At 40.3% G+C, this 16,996-nt stretch overlaps 1 protein-coding gene across 1 annotated transcript in view; it reads left to right on the top strand.

The window, feature by feature from the left end:
• ARHGAP24 (Rho GTPase activating protein 24) overlaps positions 1-16,996 on the top strand; it is a 184,417-nt gene that overhangs the window by 15,325 nt on the left and 152,096 nt on the right. Inside the window, exon 2 of the mRNA XM_041412122.1 lies at positions 14,565-14,764. Coding sequence (XP_041268056.1) covers positions 14,585-14,764 — 180 coding nt within the window. The 5' untranslated portion in view covers positions 14,565-14,584. The remainder of the gene's footprint in view (positions 1-14,564; positions 14,765-16,996) is intronic.

Here is a 16,996-nt window from a genome sequence, read left to right on the forward strand (position 1 = left end):
AGGAAATTTCTCCCCTCCCCTCTTTTTTTCCCTGGTTGTTGTGTTTTTTTGGTGTGTATTTCTAAACCAGTCCAAATAACTTGGGATTAGGTATTAGGACATCTAATGCGTATTTGCCAGAGAGAAGAACTGGAAGTCATGTTAAAAATATTTAGCTTTCATGATATCCAGATGTGTCTAGACCTTCCTTTGTCAATCAGCTGTGGTGACAACATCTGTTTTCTTCTTTTCCTTTCACTTTGTGTTCTTCACAACTGAGTAATTCGAAGGATAAATTGTGGCTTAGTCCTCCGTATAAACTGTGGCACAGGGACACGGTCAGGTTCCCCTCAGCATCTGCTCTGAGTTGAAGTTGAGTTCTGCCTGCACAGGGCAGCTCTTGTGAAGTGTGTCACTTTTTCATGCTGTTGGCTTCCTACTGGTGCAACCACTGCTTGATTTTGAGAGCATGTTGTAAACTAATGTAGTAAATAATATAGTGTGTGTTCACTTTGAGGATAATGGAATGTATCTGAAATGATGAGGTTAAATGAAAAGTAGGACTCAGATTCAAGTTTGGGATGAGAAAAACCTGAGAAAGGTGGGGGGGGGGGTTTCTTCACAATTTGCTAGGGCTCAGTAGGAATGCAATAATAATTGCACTTTTAACAGTGTTAAAAGGATGCTTCTCAGGAGCTCTTATGTGTACTTGAGCTTGTACCTGGATTTGGCAGTAATTCACATACAGTAATTTACTACTAAGTGATTGCCAAGACAAATATATCTACTTATTTTTTATATATTGTACTTCAGTTTCTGTTGTGCCATTTTCTGCCATAAATTGTGTACTTATGACTGTGGTGGATATTGTTACTCTTATTTTAGGACTAGCCAATGAAAATGGCAGCAGGGACAGGAAGCAGGTTGTTTTTTTTTTTTTTTTTTTTGGTTACCAATAAGGCACATTGTTAGCTCATTACCCTTTGTGGAGAAATGAAGGACTTAGAGTGGACAGGGGGATTTTCTTACACTGTCCTTTCTGGTGTACAGGTCTGTTAGGAGGTGGGGACAGAAGGCGGACTGGTTTTAGCTTCCCTGGCACAGCTTGAGGGGGGCAGGTGGAGTTTTAGCCCTACCTCCCTTACATTTCTGTGCTGTGGAGCCAGGTGTGGAGCTGTGAAGGGCTGACCACAGCTGTGCCAGTGTTGTGCTTGGATCCCCTGCGTGGGTGTTTGTGCAGGATAAGCTGTGTGACTGAGCTGCATGAAAGAGGAGTAGCCAAATAATTGCCTAGTAAGTTCCTGGGAATGTATTTCCCTTGTACAAAAATATTTATAAAGGGAATGTTCATTTGCCAGTTTCGAGCAGGAGAAAATACACTGAGGTGAAATTACAAAAGGACAGTTTGAAGAGGGGGCAGGGCAAAAGGAGATGCTTTGACATCAGTCACACACACTCCTATTCCACCTGCAGTTTCTTGGATCCAGAAAATGAACCTAGGCCTCATTTTCATTCATACTGTTTTTTCAAAATGATTTTAGAATAACTCAAAAAAACCCTTCCAAAATGAACCTACAAAAACACTCTATAAAACTAGTAAAAATAGCTAGAAAAAGGAAGATATTTAAACTTTATAGGTTGTTGAACAAGCTTTAAATTATTGCGAGTGTAATTTTTCAATGATTTGCTTAGTGAGTAAAAGACGTCTTTTTTTAAAAAAATTAAAACTGTTTCCTGGGTCATTTCCCACTCTGCCAGAAGAAAACATTGATTAATTTCAAGCCTAGGGGTAACTTTGGTGCAGTCTATGCAGAGATCTGATAATAGTGATGGAAATTAAGTAGAAGTACTTAATGGTGATTTAGCTCTCTATGTCTTGCACTTAGCTTTAAAACTGACGGTATTTTTCAGTGAGTTTTGGTGAAGGTTCCAGACAAATTTAGTAAATTGTCTTGTCATTGGAGTTGAGAAGGAGGAAGAGTTAGCAATGCACAGATAACTTTTCAAGGATTTTGGAAATAAACTTATGCAGCTTCTTCATTAGCTGTCTGAAATCTGTCTCAGTGTGAACAGGATTAATAATGGCTAAACCAGTAATAGTAGCCATATTAATGTGTTTTGGTCATGTGGATTGTCCCAGTGAATTGTATATGTGTCTGAAAAGAAATACTTGACACTCTTCAAGCATCAGAGTGAATATGTTCTTGAAAGTGCAATGGTAATGGTTGAACTTTCAAGCTATTCACAGTATTTTTGTGCCACTGAGGGCAGAAATAATTGCTCCTTTGGAGAAGTTTCAAACATATTCTTTGTAAGGACTAAGGCATCAACTCAGAGCAGACAGACAAAATTCTAAGCAATGAGAAAATACTACAGCAAGGTATCTCATGAAAAATCTGCTTCTTCCAAGTGTCAAAACTACTTCCTGCAGAGCTTACAGATAAAACTAGTTCCTCTCAAGCTGTGTACCAAACGATGGAGCGCCAGAAGAAGAATTTGTTCACCATTAAATAACTTCTAATGTGTAGAAATACTTTCAGAATGGGGGGGTGGGGACAAAAACATGGGAAGCTGGGACTTAAATATTTTTTTAATGTTTTGATTTCAGTCATGGTGGTCACTGTTGTTAAAATTTGAGGTCAGACTAAACATTGAAAAAATTAAACACACATCCTGCCTGCAACAGCAATTAAAACAAGAAAGCCACCTACACTTGGTGGAGGGAATGGCTTCTTTTCACAGCATTAAGCAGAAGTTACATTAGCAGTGGGTGTACAGAAATGTTTTTTGCTATGCTGTAACTACTCAAAAAATAGAATGAGCAAAGTTTATGTACTGGTGGCTGAGAGCAAGGACTGCAAAATGCTTGTGCTTTTGATTTTTCTTTTGGTTAAACATCTTGTAGGCTTGTCTGTCTTGGGGGTGTTGGGAAAGTGATGGATTTAGTCCTTTGGTCTTGGGTTTCCTGGGGCTTCCAATACTGAGAGGTGTACATTCTTTTCCCTTTTGTCTAATTTCCTCCCTTTGAAGTGGAGATCAGGCTTCCATTGAAAGCAGAGGTTGTTCAGATACATACATGGCATATGAACATCTGACTTTATTTGAGAGTACATGAAAGGCTTTTAATAGTTTCTTTTAACATTTGTGTCTCGTAATATCATCTTAAATCACATTCTGAAATGAAATCATAATAGTTGCCGCCTAGATTCCTTGTGTGTTGTAGAAAGCTTAATGCCTTATGTACAGGATCTCTCAAGGCCTAGCTGAGATTTCAGCTGCACTGTCTTCCATATGTTTGGAAAAAACCCTTCGTCATCTGCATCCAATTTAGCAGAGAGCTGGAATGCTGGAAACACGTTTTAGTTCCTGGTGAAATATGACTGCAAGCGCTCTGCGAGTGCAAGCATCACAGTGAAGTTGTTCCTCTGTCTGTGCAAAGCGGGGGTGTCCAAGTTTAGCTGCTTTTATTTGTAGGTTTGGGTCCGTATCCCTTTGGTGTGGGCTGAGCTGGAGAGCAGCAGTGAACCCACAGCGAAGCCGTCGGCTCAGCTGTGGTTCCACTTGGCTCTTGGCGTAGGGCAGAGGAGCCTACTGCTGCTTCCCTGCTCCTGCTGCTGGTATTTGTGTGGGGATCTCACCTGTTCTGAATGAGCTGCTGCTCCTGGAGCTTTCTCCCAGATCCTGGCCGAGGACACTTGGTGATGGTTGATATCTCAGTAGCTGATACTTAGACTCTTCAGCACACCTTGGTGCACAAGGTAGGTGGGTGATGCTGCTCTCTCTTACAGTGCCTAGTCACAAACAGCAACTGGATTAGCAATTTTCTTGTTTGTTTTGCTGAAACACGTGGCAAATTTCATCATCCTAAGAGGCAAAGTGTGTTGGTGCTTGTGGGCATTGGTGTGTTTTGTATGTGTTTTGTCCTGATTCCTTTTGCACAGCCTATTGCTCTAAAGCTGAATGCCTTCCATAAACAATGTCTGACATCTGTTATCTGTGCTGGATTGTTTTTCTTTGTGTCAACTTGAAAATTGTATGTATAAAGTGATTTTTTTTATTTATTTGAAACTTCCAGGGCATTTGACTGTTTTGTTAGGAAATGCAAGGTCAAATAAATGTTTTTGATGAGTCTTGCTGTTTACACTTAACAGCTCTGAGGCGGCACCCAGCAGTATTGTGTCTTCAAAAAGACAAAGGAATAATTGAAAACAAAAAAGTGAAGAATTAGAAAAGCTTTGCCAGAGCTAATATAAGAAGAGAAGTCAGGTCACAAGACAGTAATCAGGGCATCTGTTCTGCAAACTCCCAAAGCATGAAGTTCGTTTTGTTTTCTAGATAACCCAACTGTTGCTAAAATGTTGTCTATTTGTACTGGCTAATCTAGTTTGTTAAAAGGTTAATTATCTTTTTCTATTTGTAAAGGTTGAAATATTGTCTTGAGAACCGCTGTGTCTGTTGGAAGAGAATCTGAAGCATCCTATTCCATCTACATCTGTTCTAATTAAACTTGCTTCCTAAATTTGGGTGAATGATGGATCAAGCTGATAAACCACACAACTTTATATAAAAATGGCTTTCTATGTGGTTGATACCTAGAGATTTTACCTTCCAACTTAGAAGAGCAGAGTTATTTTTCAAATAGTTATCTGATCAAGATAAGATGAAAAAGTAAGGGTATAGTTAGGGTTGAAGATAAAGAGGAAGTATGAAGTTACTAGGAGGCTGGATTAATTTAATTGCCTTACATTGGCTTTTCTGCAGTGTCTGTTCTAGAGATTGGTTGTGAGTATGATTCCTTGGGAAAAATTGTCCATAGCTGGTAGTTGTAAAATAATAAAAGTCACAGTTGTAGCTTTCACCCAGCTCTACTGAACTGGCTTTGCAAATGGAATAAATCGTGGTGCTGATTGTTTTAGCAGTCAGCTCATGTAATTCATACTTTCCAGAATGCACCTTGTTCTGCAAAAATAAATCCTCAAACAATTTGTGTTTTGGCAAAGAAGGAGCTGCTTGAGCTTGTGAGAGACCCTGATTTAAACTTCATTTGGTTTCCTGCACTGATGAAACATGTTGCTTTTGAAATGCAGGATGGTGTTGGTGCAAGTCACAGAAGACATGAAGGTTACAAGCAAGGCAAAAAAAGGTGTCCTTTTCTTCTTTGTGAAAATAAAGAACAAAAAAAAAAAATCAAGAAAGCAACAATGCAGAGCCATGATGGTCATATGGAGAGATGGGGCATTTTTGGGATATGGATGGCAAGGCTTCTCTGCTGTTTTGACTACAGTAATGTGAAATAGTAAGGCCTGTCTGACCGCAGGTGATAACCTCCTTTCCCTTGGGCATGCTGATGTTCTCCTCTTTAGATAGTGACTTAGAGAAAACACAGACTCTCTTTACTGTGAAGGGAGTTAATAAGAAAAGGTAGATTTTGCTGGTTTGTTCTTGATGCTATTTTATGCTGTTAATGACCTCTGTCATTCATAGCAGAAGAAATTTATATTCTCAGGGTACCTTGCCTCTCTTAAATTAGATAAATAGAATAAATTGAACTCTCTAAACATGAACGTGCTCAGCACAGTCTGAAAGGGGCTACAGATCCAGGACCTGCTGTCTTTGGATTATTTTTCTTTTGCTTTTTTATCTATTTTCTGAAGTGTTAGTCCTAGTTAATGTCACTTTTTAATTTTGTAGCCTGCCTAAAACCTGGAGAGTGCCCAATGTTGTTTGCTACTAGTTGGTGCTTTTTTTTTTTTAAAAAATACTCTAGACATAATGTTTGCCTTAAGTTTTATGTAGGTAACATATACATGTTTGCTGGTTTTGAATCTTTTTAGGTGAATAACTTGGTTTTCCCTTTTTCATTTTGGGTGCAGCAATGTCAGTAAAAGATGCTTACAAGTTTTTAGCTGGCTTTCAGGTCACTGAAGGTAACCAGTTACTTGCTGAAGTGTTCTTGACCCTAGTTCTGCTTCTCCTTCAGCTCACATGGCACAGCAGTGACCAGAAAGAGACACGTGAACATAAAATGCTTTTAGGGAGGGTGTGGTCACCTTTTAACTAGGAGTTATGATGGTGGAGTGTGAAGACTATGGATGCAACACAGCAGAGTTGGCTTTGCTATTAAGGGTTCCTTTAGTACAAGCTGGAAAAGTAGGTGTTAGCATCCATGCACAGACTGACCTTTTAAAGGGTAAGGACCCCATGAATTTATTCCATTCCCCCATATGAATTCGTTTTAGAGTCAAAGGATAGTGTTGGTGCTGATTTAGGAATTCAGGGACCCTATTCACTTTGCTTAGAGCTTTACTGGAAAGGGCAGTACCACAGTGGTGTTATTTTTCATTTACTAATACATGATAATTTTTCATTTACTAAAACAATTTAGGTGGCATGGCATACACACTGCTGCTTTCTGAAATACGTAGGAAGGATTGTGGACTCTGTTTTTCTGATGTAAACTTGGTCTTACAGAATGAAATGTTAGTTCTTTAAGTATGAATTAATGCTTTTCCTAGGCAGAAGATGGAAATGTCAACTGCAAAGTAATGGTGCTTATTTAGAGTTGGCTTTTTCAGTGGAAAGACACACATCTGCTTTCTAAAAAATCTGACTATATTGTCTCCAGTATTATAGCATGGAAATTTATGTCAGTATGGTTAATCTTTTTAAGTGACAGAGGCAATTACCATTTACATAAAACATTTCTGAACAGCATTAAAACTATACTGATTCCTGTTTAAAAGTAGGTCTATTTAAAATTTAGGTCCTGCTGGGGTTGGCACGCAGAAAGGACACAAATCTTGGCTCTGGTACTAAGTTTAGTAGGAATGGAAGCAGATGCACCTCTGAGGTTGCCAAGTTTGAGCCTTTGGTTCTGACTTGCCTGTGTTTATTTGAGTTGGGACAGTGTCAAGATACTCTGAGGCTGGGTGGGTGCTCACTACCTGTGTACAGTATGTGCATACCTGCTTAATATCCAGGTACTCCTCTGGATGCACACAGGACAGCTGGGAAATGGGCATGGTAATTCTGCATGTAGTGTAGGCACGGGCTGTAACTCTGTCAGTTCCTCTGACACACTGGGGGCAGGATGTTCCCACATGCACATCTGTGATGCCATGATCCTGCTGGGGAACACATGGAAGTGAGAGAGATTGGCTTCAGAGGAATCTCACAGCAGATCACCAAGTGCTGCTGTTACTTGAATTTCTTTCTGCTGACAGGGATAAACATTGCATTGTGCATAACAAAGCAGAGGAAGTAATTTTGCATGAAATGTTCATAGCAAATACCTTCAAAATAAGTCCATGGATTTCTGTTTATCAAATGTGAACTAATGTAAGACTTTAAAGGTCATTGTGGGCTGAGTTGAGGTGGGTTGAACCTTCCTTTGTTTCCCCTGAGGCTTCTGTAGAGGCACCCAGAGATGAGGTTCCTCCTGCTCTGAACATTTGAGTGTCCAGAGAGATGTTGCCAGCCAGTACTCTTTTTGCCAAAGTTGGGACTTTGCTGGAACTACATTTGCTCCAGCCAAGAGAGGGATTTGAAGTGTTGCAGGCAGCAAATACTTGTCTTTCTTCCTCCCACTCTCCAGCAACTGCAAACTCTTTCTGCAGAACCTGTGAGCTCCTTCGATTTGCAAGTACTGCAGCAGATTTGGGAGCAGGCTTTTGCTGCCGTAGACAAACTGGAATGCATTTTTGCTGCCTGGCAGCATATTTAGTGAACGTCACTTGTAGCGTCTTAATTCTCTTGATCAGTTTTATGACGAATGTGCAAGGTCTGAACTGCTGTGAATTGGACAACATGGAAAGTCCCATTGTGTTGGATTTCCTAAAAAAGCATTCAGCCTTGTTTCATTCTCAGTGATTCACTGTCAGAGGGCTGATGCTGTCAGATGCTGACATCTGTACTCAGATGTTTTTTGCCACCAGTCTTTGAGAACAAAGTGTGGTACTAGAGATTATATTTTGAGAGATCATCTGTTGAGATCATGCTTGGGCACAACTCTTAATCAATTCTTCTGTAAGTGAAGCCAGTATCTGCTGAAGTATTCACCACTCACATGTGGGAATTAAGTTACTTTTAAGCTGTCCTTATGACTACTTTCTCCATGTAAAGTATGAAGCTGTAAACAGGGTTTATGTATTTCCAGTGTCAGATATTCAGAGGCAGTGTTACCCTTTGGTTGGAAGAGACATCTGGGACTTGAAATGCCTTTCAGCTGTTCCCAGATGCTGCTTTTGACTTGCTCCCTGACCTTTTCACTGCTCAATATTTCAGCTCCTGAGACTTGTCAGCTGTGCTGCATTTTTTGTCCATCTTGCATCACTTGACCCTTTCAGCTATCAGAGGCTCTTTATTGCCTTGTCTGTAGTTTAAGCTTCTGCAGATAGTTACAGCTGATCTTCTGCTGTATGCAGTTTACCTCTAGCATTGCCAGTTGTGCAGAATAAGACACTTGAAATGGGAGTCTGGGTAGAAACCTGGCAGGTTAAGGACCACTCCATTCTAATGATACAATAGTTTTGTGTTGGGAGGGACCTTTTAAAGGTTACCTACTCCAACCCCTCTGCAATGAACAGGGACACCTTCAGTTTTCCAGTTGCTTTGGTAGCAGCAGTCTTGTTTTGCAATTGTGTGCTACTATGTGAGGAAAAAGCTGAGGGGATATATACATAATGGGTAGCATGCAAAAAAGCATAACAGAGATGGTGTTATCCTTGGAAGTTGTTGCTGAAGTTCTTCAAAACCCTTTCCTGTGCTGTGACATTTTGCAGCCACTGCTAGATCAGGTATGGTATATCTGTACCAGAGAAACAATACCCAGACAGATTGTGTGCAAATGTCTGTCAGTTACACAAGTATTCTACAGGTGGAGTCCATCTCCACGCAAAAAAGTTAGTGGGATTAGGAAGTGATGGTGAGAACCAAGTGTTCTTTCTAGGTCTCAGGAGAGAATCTGTGATCAACAGAGTGCTCTTCGCTTTGCAGTTTTGTTATGGCTCCTGCTGCCACAGAGAGGAGAAAGCTGGTGTGTGGATTTTCACAGAATAGGACTGAATGGCAAGGGCAGCTAAAGTTAAAGCTGTGAAAATTAGTCCAAATGCAGATCTGACAGTGTGATGTGATGCTGCAGTAACAGGCTGCAGTTGCTTTGCTTTTACAAAACTATGTGCGTGTTTACTAACACTAGTCATTATCAAAGAAAATAAATATGCAGAAGTGGATGTTTTCAAAAGTGCCTGACCAAATTTGTTAACTAATTCCTGTTGTAATTCACAAGAAGTTATATTCTTTATAAATCCTCAAGTCTAATTTTATTTGGGCTGTTTATAGCTGTGTTGAATTTCTGTAAGAAAACAGTGGGCTTGTAAAGCTTTGGCTGGTCTAAGAATGCGTTAGAAGATTCTGACATGAAAATACGAATGAGGCACTAAAGAGTTGTATTTGACCAAGGCCTCAATTTTCTGGCAAAATTATTGGGTTTTGGTTTTCAAACCTATCCCAAAATGTATTGAAAAAGTAACGGATGTCTCTCCCTCAGCTGCACCAGGCAGTGAAGAATATCACCTTCCTGCAGTTTGACTGCTCATAACACCTCTCACAGTTTATTGCCTAAGGAGTAATTATGCCTTGTAATTAAAATTCTTTCAAGAAAAATATATTCAGGCTGTCCCTGTTAGGACAAAAGTAAGAGTGAGTAATGCAGGACAGCCAGGTGACCTGTGCCTAGGAACGTTACTGCCAGTGCTCCAAGGGCAGTGGCAGTAACGTTCTGGCAGGTAGATGTCTCAGAAAACCTTTTGGATAAATTTATAATGTCTGTTCTAAAAGTTTGTGGCAGAAAGCTACAGGCAAGTGCACTGCTGCAGGCTTTGGAAGCAAGAGAGGAATGCTGTAAAATCTCTCCTTGCAGTGACAGAAACTGAGACGTGCTCCATGCAATGTTGAAATGCTAAGCACAAACAGAAAGGTAGCTCTCTTATTAAGTACGTTTTTACCTCTTTGACATATTTTTCCTTCCATGTGCAATATCCCATTGACACAACAGATGAGTAGCAACTGATTTGAAGTATCCTGATGGTGGGAAATAGGCCAGTCTTCTGCTTCCTGCAGCAGTTGCTTACAAGCTTATGCCTTTGTTGCAGAAGATACTCAGGTATCTTGGGGTGTCTTGCAAGCAAGATGAATGCTGACAGTGTTTTCACATACTAAATGATTTTAAGAAGTTGCTACTCAGCAAGACTAAATGAAAAATAAATTGAAAGGAAACTCACTGGTCAAAGGCAGCAACTCTGAACCTGAAAGGTACCTATAAACTCGGGCACTGATGCTCTGTATAACTTGTTAGGAGAAGGGAGCCCAAAACTGGGCATCACTTGGAAAGAGGTGTAAGTGTTGAAGTATTAATCTAGTTTTACATAGCACCATTATGTCACAGGTACTTTTATGAATTTTGCATGTGTTTGTGTGTTTGGCAGATATGTTCATCAATAACCAAGCCTGTTGTTGCTGCAAAATTGCAGCCTCTTACTGCCTATCTGTCCACGTGTTTGGTGTAGGGAAGTCATGTCTGTGCAGTGTTATGTGTGTCTGCTCCTTTGTGAGAGGAAGAGAATTAGATGAGAAAGGCTGAAAGAGTATGGGTCTGGGGCAGGCACTCTGGCAGCTTCCCGCTTTTATCCATTTTGTGGTGGGCTGACATTGGGCTGCAAAGAACAGCATTTGAGCAGTGGCAAAGATGGAGAGTTACTGGAAGTGAGCTCTGCTGATGTTTTACATGCTTGAAATGTGCTATCTTGGCCATGAGAACTTTCAGTGAGAAGAAAAACATTGACTGCAAACCACCAGGGTTTCTTGCCAAACAGATCATCTTCATGCAGTCCTGTGGCTATTCCTGTAACTGGATTTGATGTGCTTTAATGGGTTTCTCTGACTATTTCCTGGCAAAATGCTGGGATCTGGGGGAGATGCCCAATTTCATCATTCAAGTATTGAGTGAGTGGTAGCTGAGGAGAAACACTTCCCTGCTTTCTGTGCCTTGCCTGCTGCCAACACAGACCTTCCACATTGGCAAGGAGAACACAAGTGCGGTTAGTTGCCTTCTAGACAGACCATTGAGAGAGGCAAGTGGCTTTATGGGACCAGAAAAAGATTGGATTGAGGCCAGCAGTGGTAGATGGTGATGGTCTCCATGGGCCAGAAGCTGTTGTTGCAGAGCCAGTGTGTCAGGGAACATTTCTCATTTTGTTTGCTTTGCACTCCTGATGTCCAGACAAGCCCAGGAGAGTGAGCCCACAGGCAGCCCCAAATGAATATATTGTATAGAATTGATTCAGTTCTGGTCATTACCTAAACTGGAGGCTGGCCAAGTCAGTAGAGTTGACTCTGGCAGCAAGTACAAGTTGTGTTTCCTGTTGAGAAGATGAGTTTGAGGAATATTCTCATTTAGTGCTGAAAATGCATGGCTTTCTGCCTCTTCTTATGAGACCGAGAGGACTTGGAGTGTGTTGATGCAATTCCACACTTTGTCATGTGTTGTTTACATACTGTTTGCACCTCACTGTTCTCTGCATCAGTGCCAGCACCCTGATATTTCTGCAATTTATTTTTATGATCTTAATGTTGAAACAGCTGTAAAAACAAGTAGTGAAATTGAGCCAGCTGCTGAAATTTCTGATTCCAAGTCTGATTTGTAGTAGGCAGACATTGAAAGCAAAGGATATATGAAAAACAACAAATAAACTTAATCTCAGGACTAAATGCAGATAAGTTAGGTGGCTGATTTTTTTACTGGTGCAGAGAGTTAAATCACTAATGAATGAAATAATACAGCTTTTTTATTATCTTTATTTTTTTTGTACAGAGCATGTCTAAGTATCTACTACTGCTTTAAAGGAGATCTTACACTGTCCCATGAGGACTTGGGAGCAGTAGACCTGTTGTCTCTCCTACACCTCATTTGTTTTAATACTGCAGAAATAGATAGAAATTTTACCAAAGAGATGGAGATGTGTTAACATCTTCCTTGGCTAGATAAAAATCCATATACTTACTTTGTACACTGATACCAGCACCATTGGCATGTGACTCCATGAAAGAAAATAAAAAGTTGTCTTTCATCCAAACAGCTAATTGGTTTTGACTTTGGTATTTAGATTCTTGTTTATGGTCCAAGTGTAATAGGGACCTAATGTCTTTAGCACGGCAGTGGTAGACATGGATGCTGCTTTTAAACTCCTTTGTATTTAAACTCCTTGAGGCTTGCCCAGGCAGCAGAGATGATCTGATCAGCTTAGCAGTTGTGCACCAAGGAGCACAGGGTAGCCTGTGGGTAATGATTTTGTTCCTTTTTTTGGTTGCAGTAATTCACCTGCTGTTTACAATGCTTTCCATAAGATATTTGCTAATATTCACTTTCTGAAGGTGTGAGTTGGAGGGCTGCTTCTTGGCATCTACATTGGTCCAAGCAAAACCCAGCAGCATGCAAGAAATTCCTGCTCATATTCAGAAAATACCAGTTGTGAGTTAGGTGCGCTTCCTTTTGGAGAGAGGGCAGTGTGGTCTGCGGACTTGTCAGCTGGTTCATTTTTGTTCTCTCAACTGTAGCCACAGACACACACACACACACACAAAAAAATCTTTATCTGCTCTGCAGAGAACGAGACACGTTTGTATGTTTTGTGGTGCCACTTGGCTCACGTAAATCTCGCAGTACAAGTGTTCTGGTGACTCTAGGTGAACTCTAAAGAGACAGGAGAAAGATTTCCTTTCTCTGAGAAGAATGCCAAGTGATTTAAGTTTTGATCCTGCAATTTGTGCTTTGCTGAAACCTCTGTGCTTGTCTTGAGGCCTGTTAACCTCAGTGGCACAGAGCAGTGAGGAGCTGTAATCATGGCAAGCAGACTCCAGGATCCAGGCCGGAGCAGGGATGTGAAAGCAGTGTGTGTGGGTATTAAAAGAAAAAGCTGTAAACACACAACAGAGGTGGCAGCTGGAGAAGTTGTTCCAAAGGGGATGTGTGAGCAGTAGGAACAAGAAGCCAAAGGAAAAAAGGGCTGAGAATTACTTCTGATTGGAATCTATTGATTCCTTCTGTTATTGTGATTTATTTTATGGTGATGTAACACTGTGTATTAATTGTCAGAGGGATGGCCTCATCTGTCAAATGAGTGTGTTATCTGTGTTTCTAGTCTGCCTTAGAAACTGAGTACATCCCTTTGCAGTGGCAATGCTGATGCCCATTCACGATGTTCAGTGGGGGTCTTGTTGCTGTGTAGGGGACCCCGAGCAGGAATGCCAGGCTTGGACTCACTAACCCACTTTGCTAAAGTGAGAGCATAAAGCTTCAGTCTAGATGTTCTTAGTCAGAGATGTCTGCTGCCTGCAATGTCAAGAATATTTCATTCTTTTCCCAAGCTGATGTTTGGAAACAAAAAGCTACCTAAGAAGCCAGCTTTTCTGGGCCCTAACATCTGTGCAGACTCCTGAGGAGGCAAGAGATTGCCAGTGGCAGTCTGGAAAGAAGAGAAACATGTTGTTCTTCAAACGCTTAGTGAAATTTCATGATTGATTTCACACACTGCTGTGTTTGTGGTCATAGTCACATTTTATTCCGTTTAGGTATAAACTCTTCGGAACATGTAGGTTTCGGTTTGATTTGTATTATAACTGGAAATACCAGATCTTGCAACTCAAAATAATTTGTTTGTGCTCTAGACTTAATAAGGGGTCAGGAATACCTTTTTGACTATGAAAGTTAATCACATTACTGCCTGATTACATGTACAAAATTCATCAGGAAGAGTCATGACTGTCCAGAAATGGTTAAAGGGTATAGTTTTAATAAGGCCAAAATGCCATATGAAACTTTGTCAAGTTTAGTTCCACAATTCAGCTCTAGTTTTGGTACAGTTCATGTGCTTTAAGATGGGCCAAAATTCTTCATGATTTGCCAAATGTCTATAACAAATGTCTGGGCACACACTTAGTTCAGTCAGGGGTTGCTTGTATGAGGTGATGTGCAACTATTCTTGCATTTACTGTCCCCATTCCTTTAAATGGACTTCTGTAAAAGGAGCAAAACCAACAATAACAAAACCCCCTCCTGCTTGTCTGGTGGGGTAAAATTAAGCTTTGGTGAAGTAGAGGCTTTTTTAACACTACCTGAAAGCCCCAAGCCTGCCAAGGAATTTTAAATGGGGACCTCCAGTAAGTCAGCTGCTTTCCTTAGTCAGAGGAAGTACTGTAAGTTCATTCCTTGCTACTGCCTGTAACGCAGCAGAACTCACCCTAAAAAACAGCTGATGTCTTCTTCAGTGCTGGTCAAAATGTCTTGCACAGCAGTTGAACATACTTTTGCCACTTGCCCGCTTTTTAGCAGCTCATTATTATTTTATAGGTGAGTAGTAGTTCTCTCAGCTGATGGGGTGCTGCTATGAGAACAAGCAGGCAGATGGCAAATGCTTTTCTAACACACTTCTGTAGCCGAGGCGTGTTTCTTTTCCAGCTGTGTTGAAAGGAGCGAGTTACTGCCTGGATAATAATCTAATAATTGTATCTTTTCCTCGTTTGTCCAACAGGAGAGTTGCCCATTCCCAGAATGGAAGAACACAATGGCTCTTCAGAGACTCCTGCCCTGAGCCCGGGGCAGCATGTTGCCATCAAGTGTGGATGGCTGCGGAAGCAGGGGGGCTTTGTCAAGACCTGGCACACGCGCTGGTTTGTCCTCAAGGGGGACCAGCTCTACTATTTCAAAGATGAAGATGAAACCAAGCCCTTGGTAAGTGAAAGGAGGAGATAGGATAGGAATCAGGGAGAAAAGTAAGTTAATGTAAGTAGAATTAAGCACCAAACTTCTCTATCTCTGTCACTGACTCAGTGTTGGATTTGGGATTTTGATTACAATGAGTCACGCCCTGTCAGTTAATGTGGTTTCCCCATCAGAGTCATTTCTAAAACTTCCTTTCCCAGGTCAGGTTTTCTCATTTCTGCATTTTAAAAGGAGAGAAGTATACAGGAAGTTTAAGTAGCAAAAATCATCAGTCAAATGGATTTGACTGAGGCAGATGAATAAGCTGTATTCAAAAAGATACTGCTTTTGGGGTTTTTTTAAAAGTTTTTTTTCTGCTTACTATGCAGAGTATCCCTGCTTTGTGTCTTCCCAAATAAGACCCTGGTCTGATTACATTGCCATCTGTAATACGGAACAGACTGGTGTGTACCTGGCTGTTTCTGTTGTGGTGATTTACTGCTCCTTAACCCTCATCTCTTTTCCTATTTATTTAGCTTTTTCATCAGCATGCTTCAAGGCTGCCTAGCCCCAGAGTGCCATAGGAGTAGAGTTAAATAGTGCTGCCTCTTGGGTCAGCCTCTTTGACAGTAAGGATCTCTTGCTAGCACCTACAGGGGTATGACATTCTCATGTATTAACAATTTTCCAGATGTTTGTGACTTTCAACAAAAGCTTTGGCATCTGTGAGTTATTTTTGTGCAGGTACTAAAATATGATCGTCACACCTGTATTTTTTATGGCTACTAGATTTTGGTATGGAATTTCACAGGGAGTTCTCAGAGATGTAAAACCCATCTAATCTAACTTCCTTTATGGAACGGGCATGATACTTGGCCGAGCTTTACAGCTTGCATTATGGTGCACACGTTAAGAAAAGTATTTAGTCTTGAGGAAATTGTTTCCAAAGTGTGAGTGAATTTCTAAGTACTTATTTCACAGCTTTCCCATAAATTTATCTCAGATAGTATAAGTTAATAAAATAACACACTGTATATTTATGTAAATTATATGCTATGATGACTACTTTAAATATGAAATAGTTAATAATTTCTGGGAAATACAGCATATTTTCCACTATATATATTTTTAAGATATATATTTTCAAGAGTGTAAAAAGCAGCCATCAAAGTAAAATGTTTGTGGGCCAGATCCTGGGTTTCCAGAGTAGAACTCTTCCTTGTGCTTGATATATGCCAGGATATTTGCATGCAGAGACTTCATGGCTTTTTAAGAGGTGGCATAATGCTGTGTTTCATGGAACTTTATACAAATTTTCTTCTTGTCCATCTGCTGCTGACCTGTGGGATGGCTTCAGAAATATCCTGTTGACACTGCTGTTTCCCTTTGGCAAGTGGAGGTGGTGATTCTGATCTGATACTTCTGATAGGTTAGATAGCAGCTTGTGAAATAACGAAAAGCATATTTGAATTTTCCACTTTAGTCTCGAGGAAGTTCATAAAGAAATATAAAGTAGGGTGGGAAAAGTGCTGAGAGAAGTGTAACTTAAAGTACGCTGATGGGTTTGGGAAATTAATGGGCCTGTCCAAGTTAGGATCAGTCAATAGCTCACCTTGGTGTAGCTTTTGAAATGTTTTCAAAACAAACTGCCCAAGTGTCAGTGCCTGAAATATGTCCCAGGTTCAGTGCCATATACAGAACTATTTTTTTCCCATTACACTGAAGGGTTTGTTGCATTAACTGTGACAAGAAAATCACTATGACCTTCTGGGAACCCTGTTGTTCTTGCTGTGGAGAGCTAAAGCAAAGAACTCCACTGATAAACATGAATTTTCAGTGTGTAGGAATATTAGGGAATGGCAAGCATATTTTGTTATATTGGATCTGTATTTAGGATAAATACCTCTTTGTTTACTACTGGATTGTACAGTCTGTACAATTTATGGATGTACAGTAATTCTTTCAGACTATAATATAATGGAAGGAAGTTAATCAGGTTTTGTTTCAGATCATATTGTAGTTTTTATTTTGTTTGCTGTTTGGTTGTGTTTGGAGGGAGGCAGAGAGCAGTGATTACTTGTACTGAGGAATATTCTAATTGTGTGTATATATATAATAAATATAATTGTGTGTGTATCTGTATATATTTATAGAAGGTGGAAGAACTAGAGTAGGAGAGAACAAGACAAGCCAATGAGCTTATGTTCATAGCTTCTATTCATGGTAATGTGAATTAGAGAAAAACAGAATCCAGTTTCTTGT

Source organism: Onychostruthus taczanowskii, unplaced genomic scaffold, assembly GCF_017590055.1.
Source record: "Onychostruthus taczanowskii isolate IOZ18803 unplaced genomic scaffold, ASM1759005v1 scaffold38, whole genome shotgun sequence".
NCBI lineage: Eukaryota > Metazoa > Chordata > Aves > Passeriformes > Passeridae > Onychostruthus > Onychostruthus taczanowskii.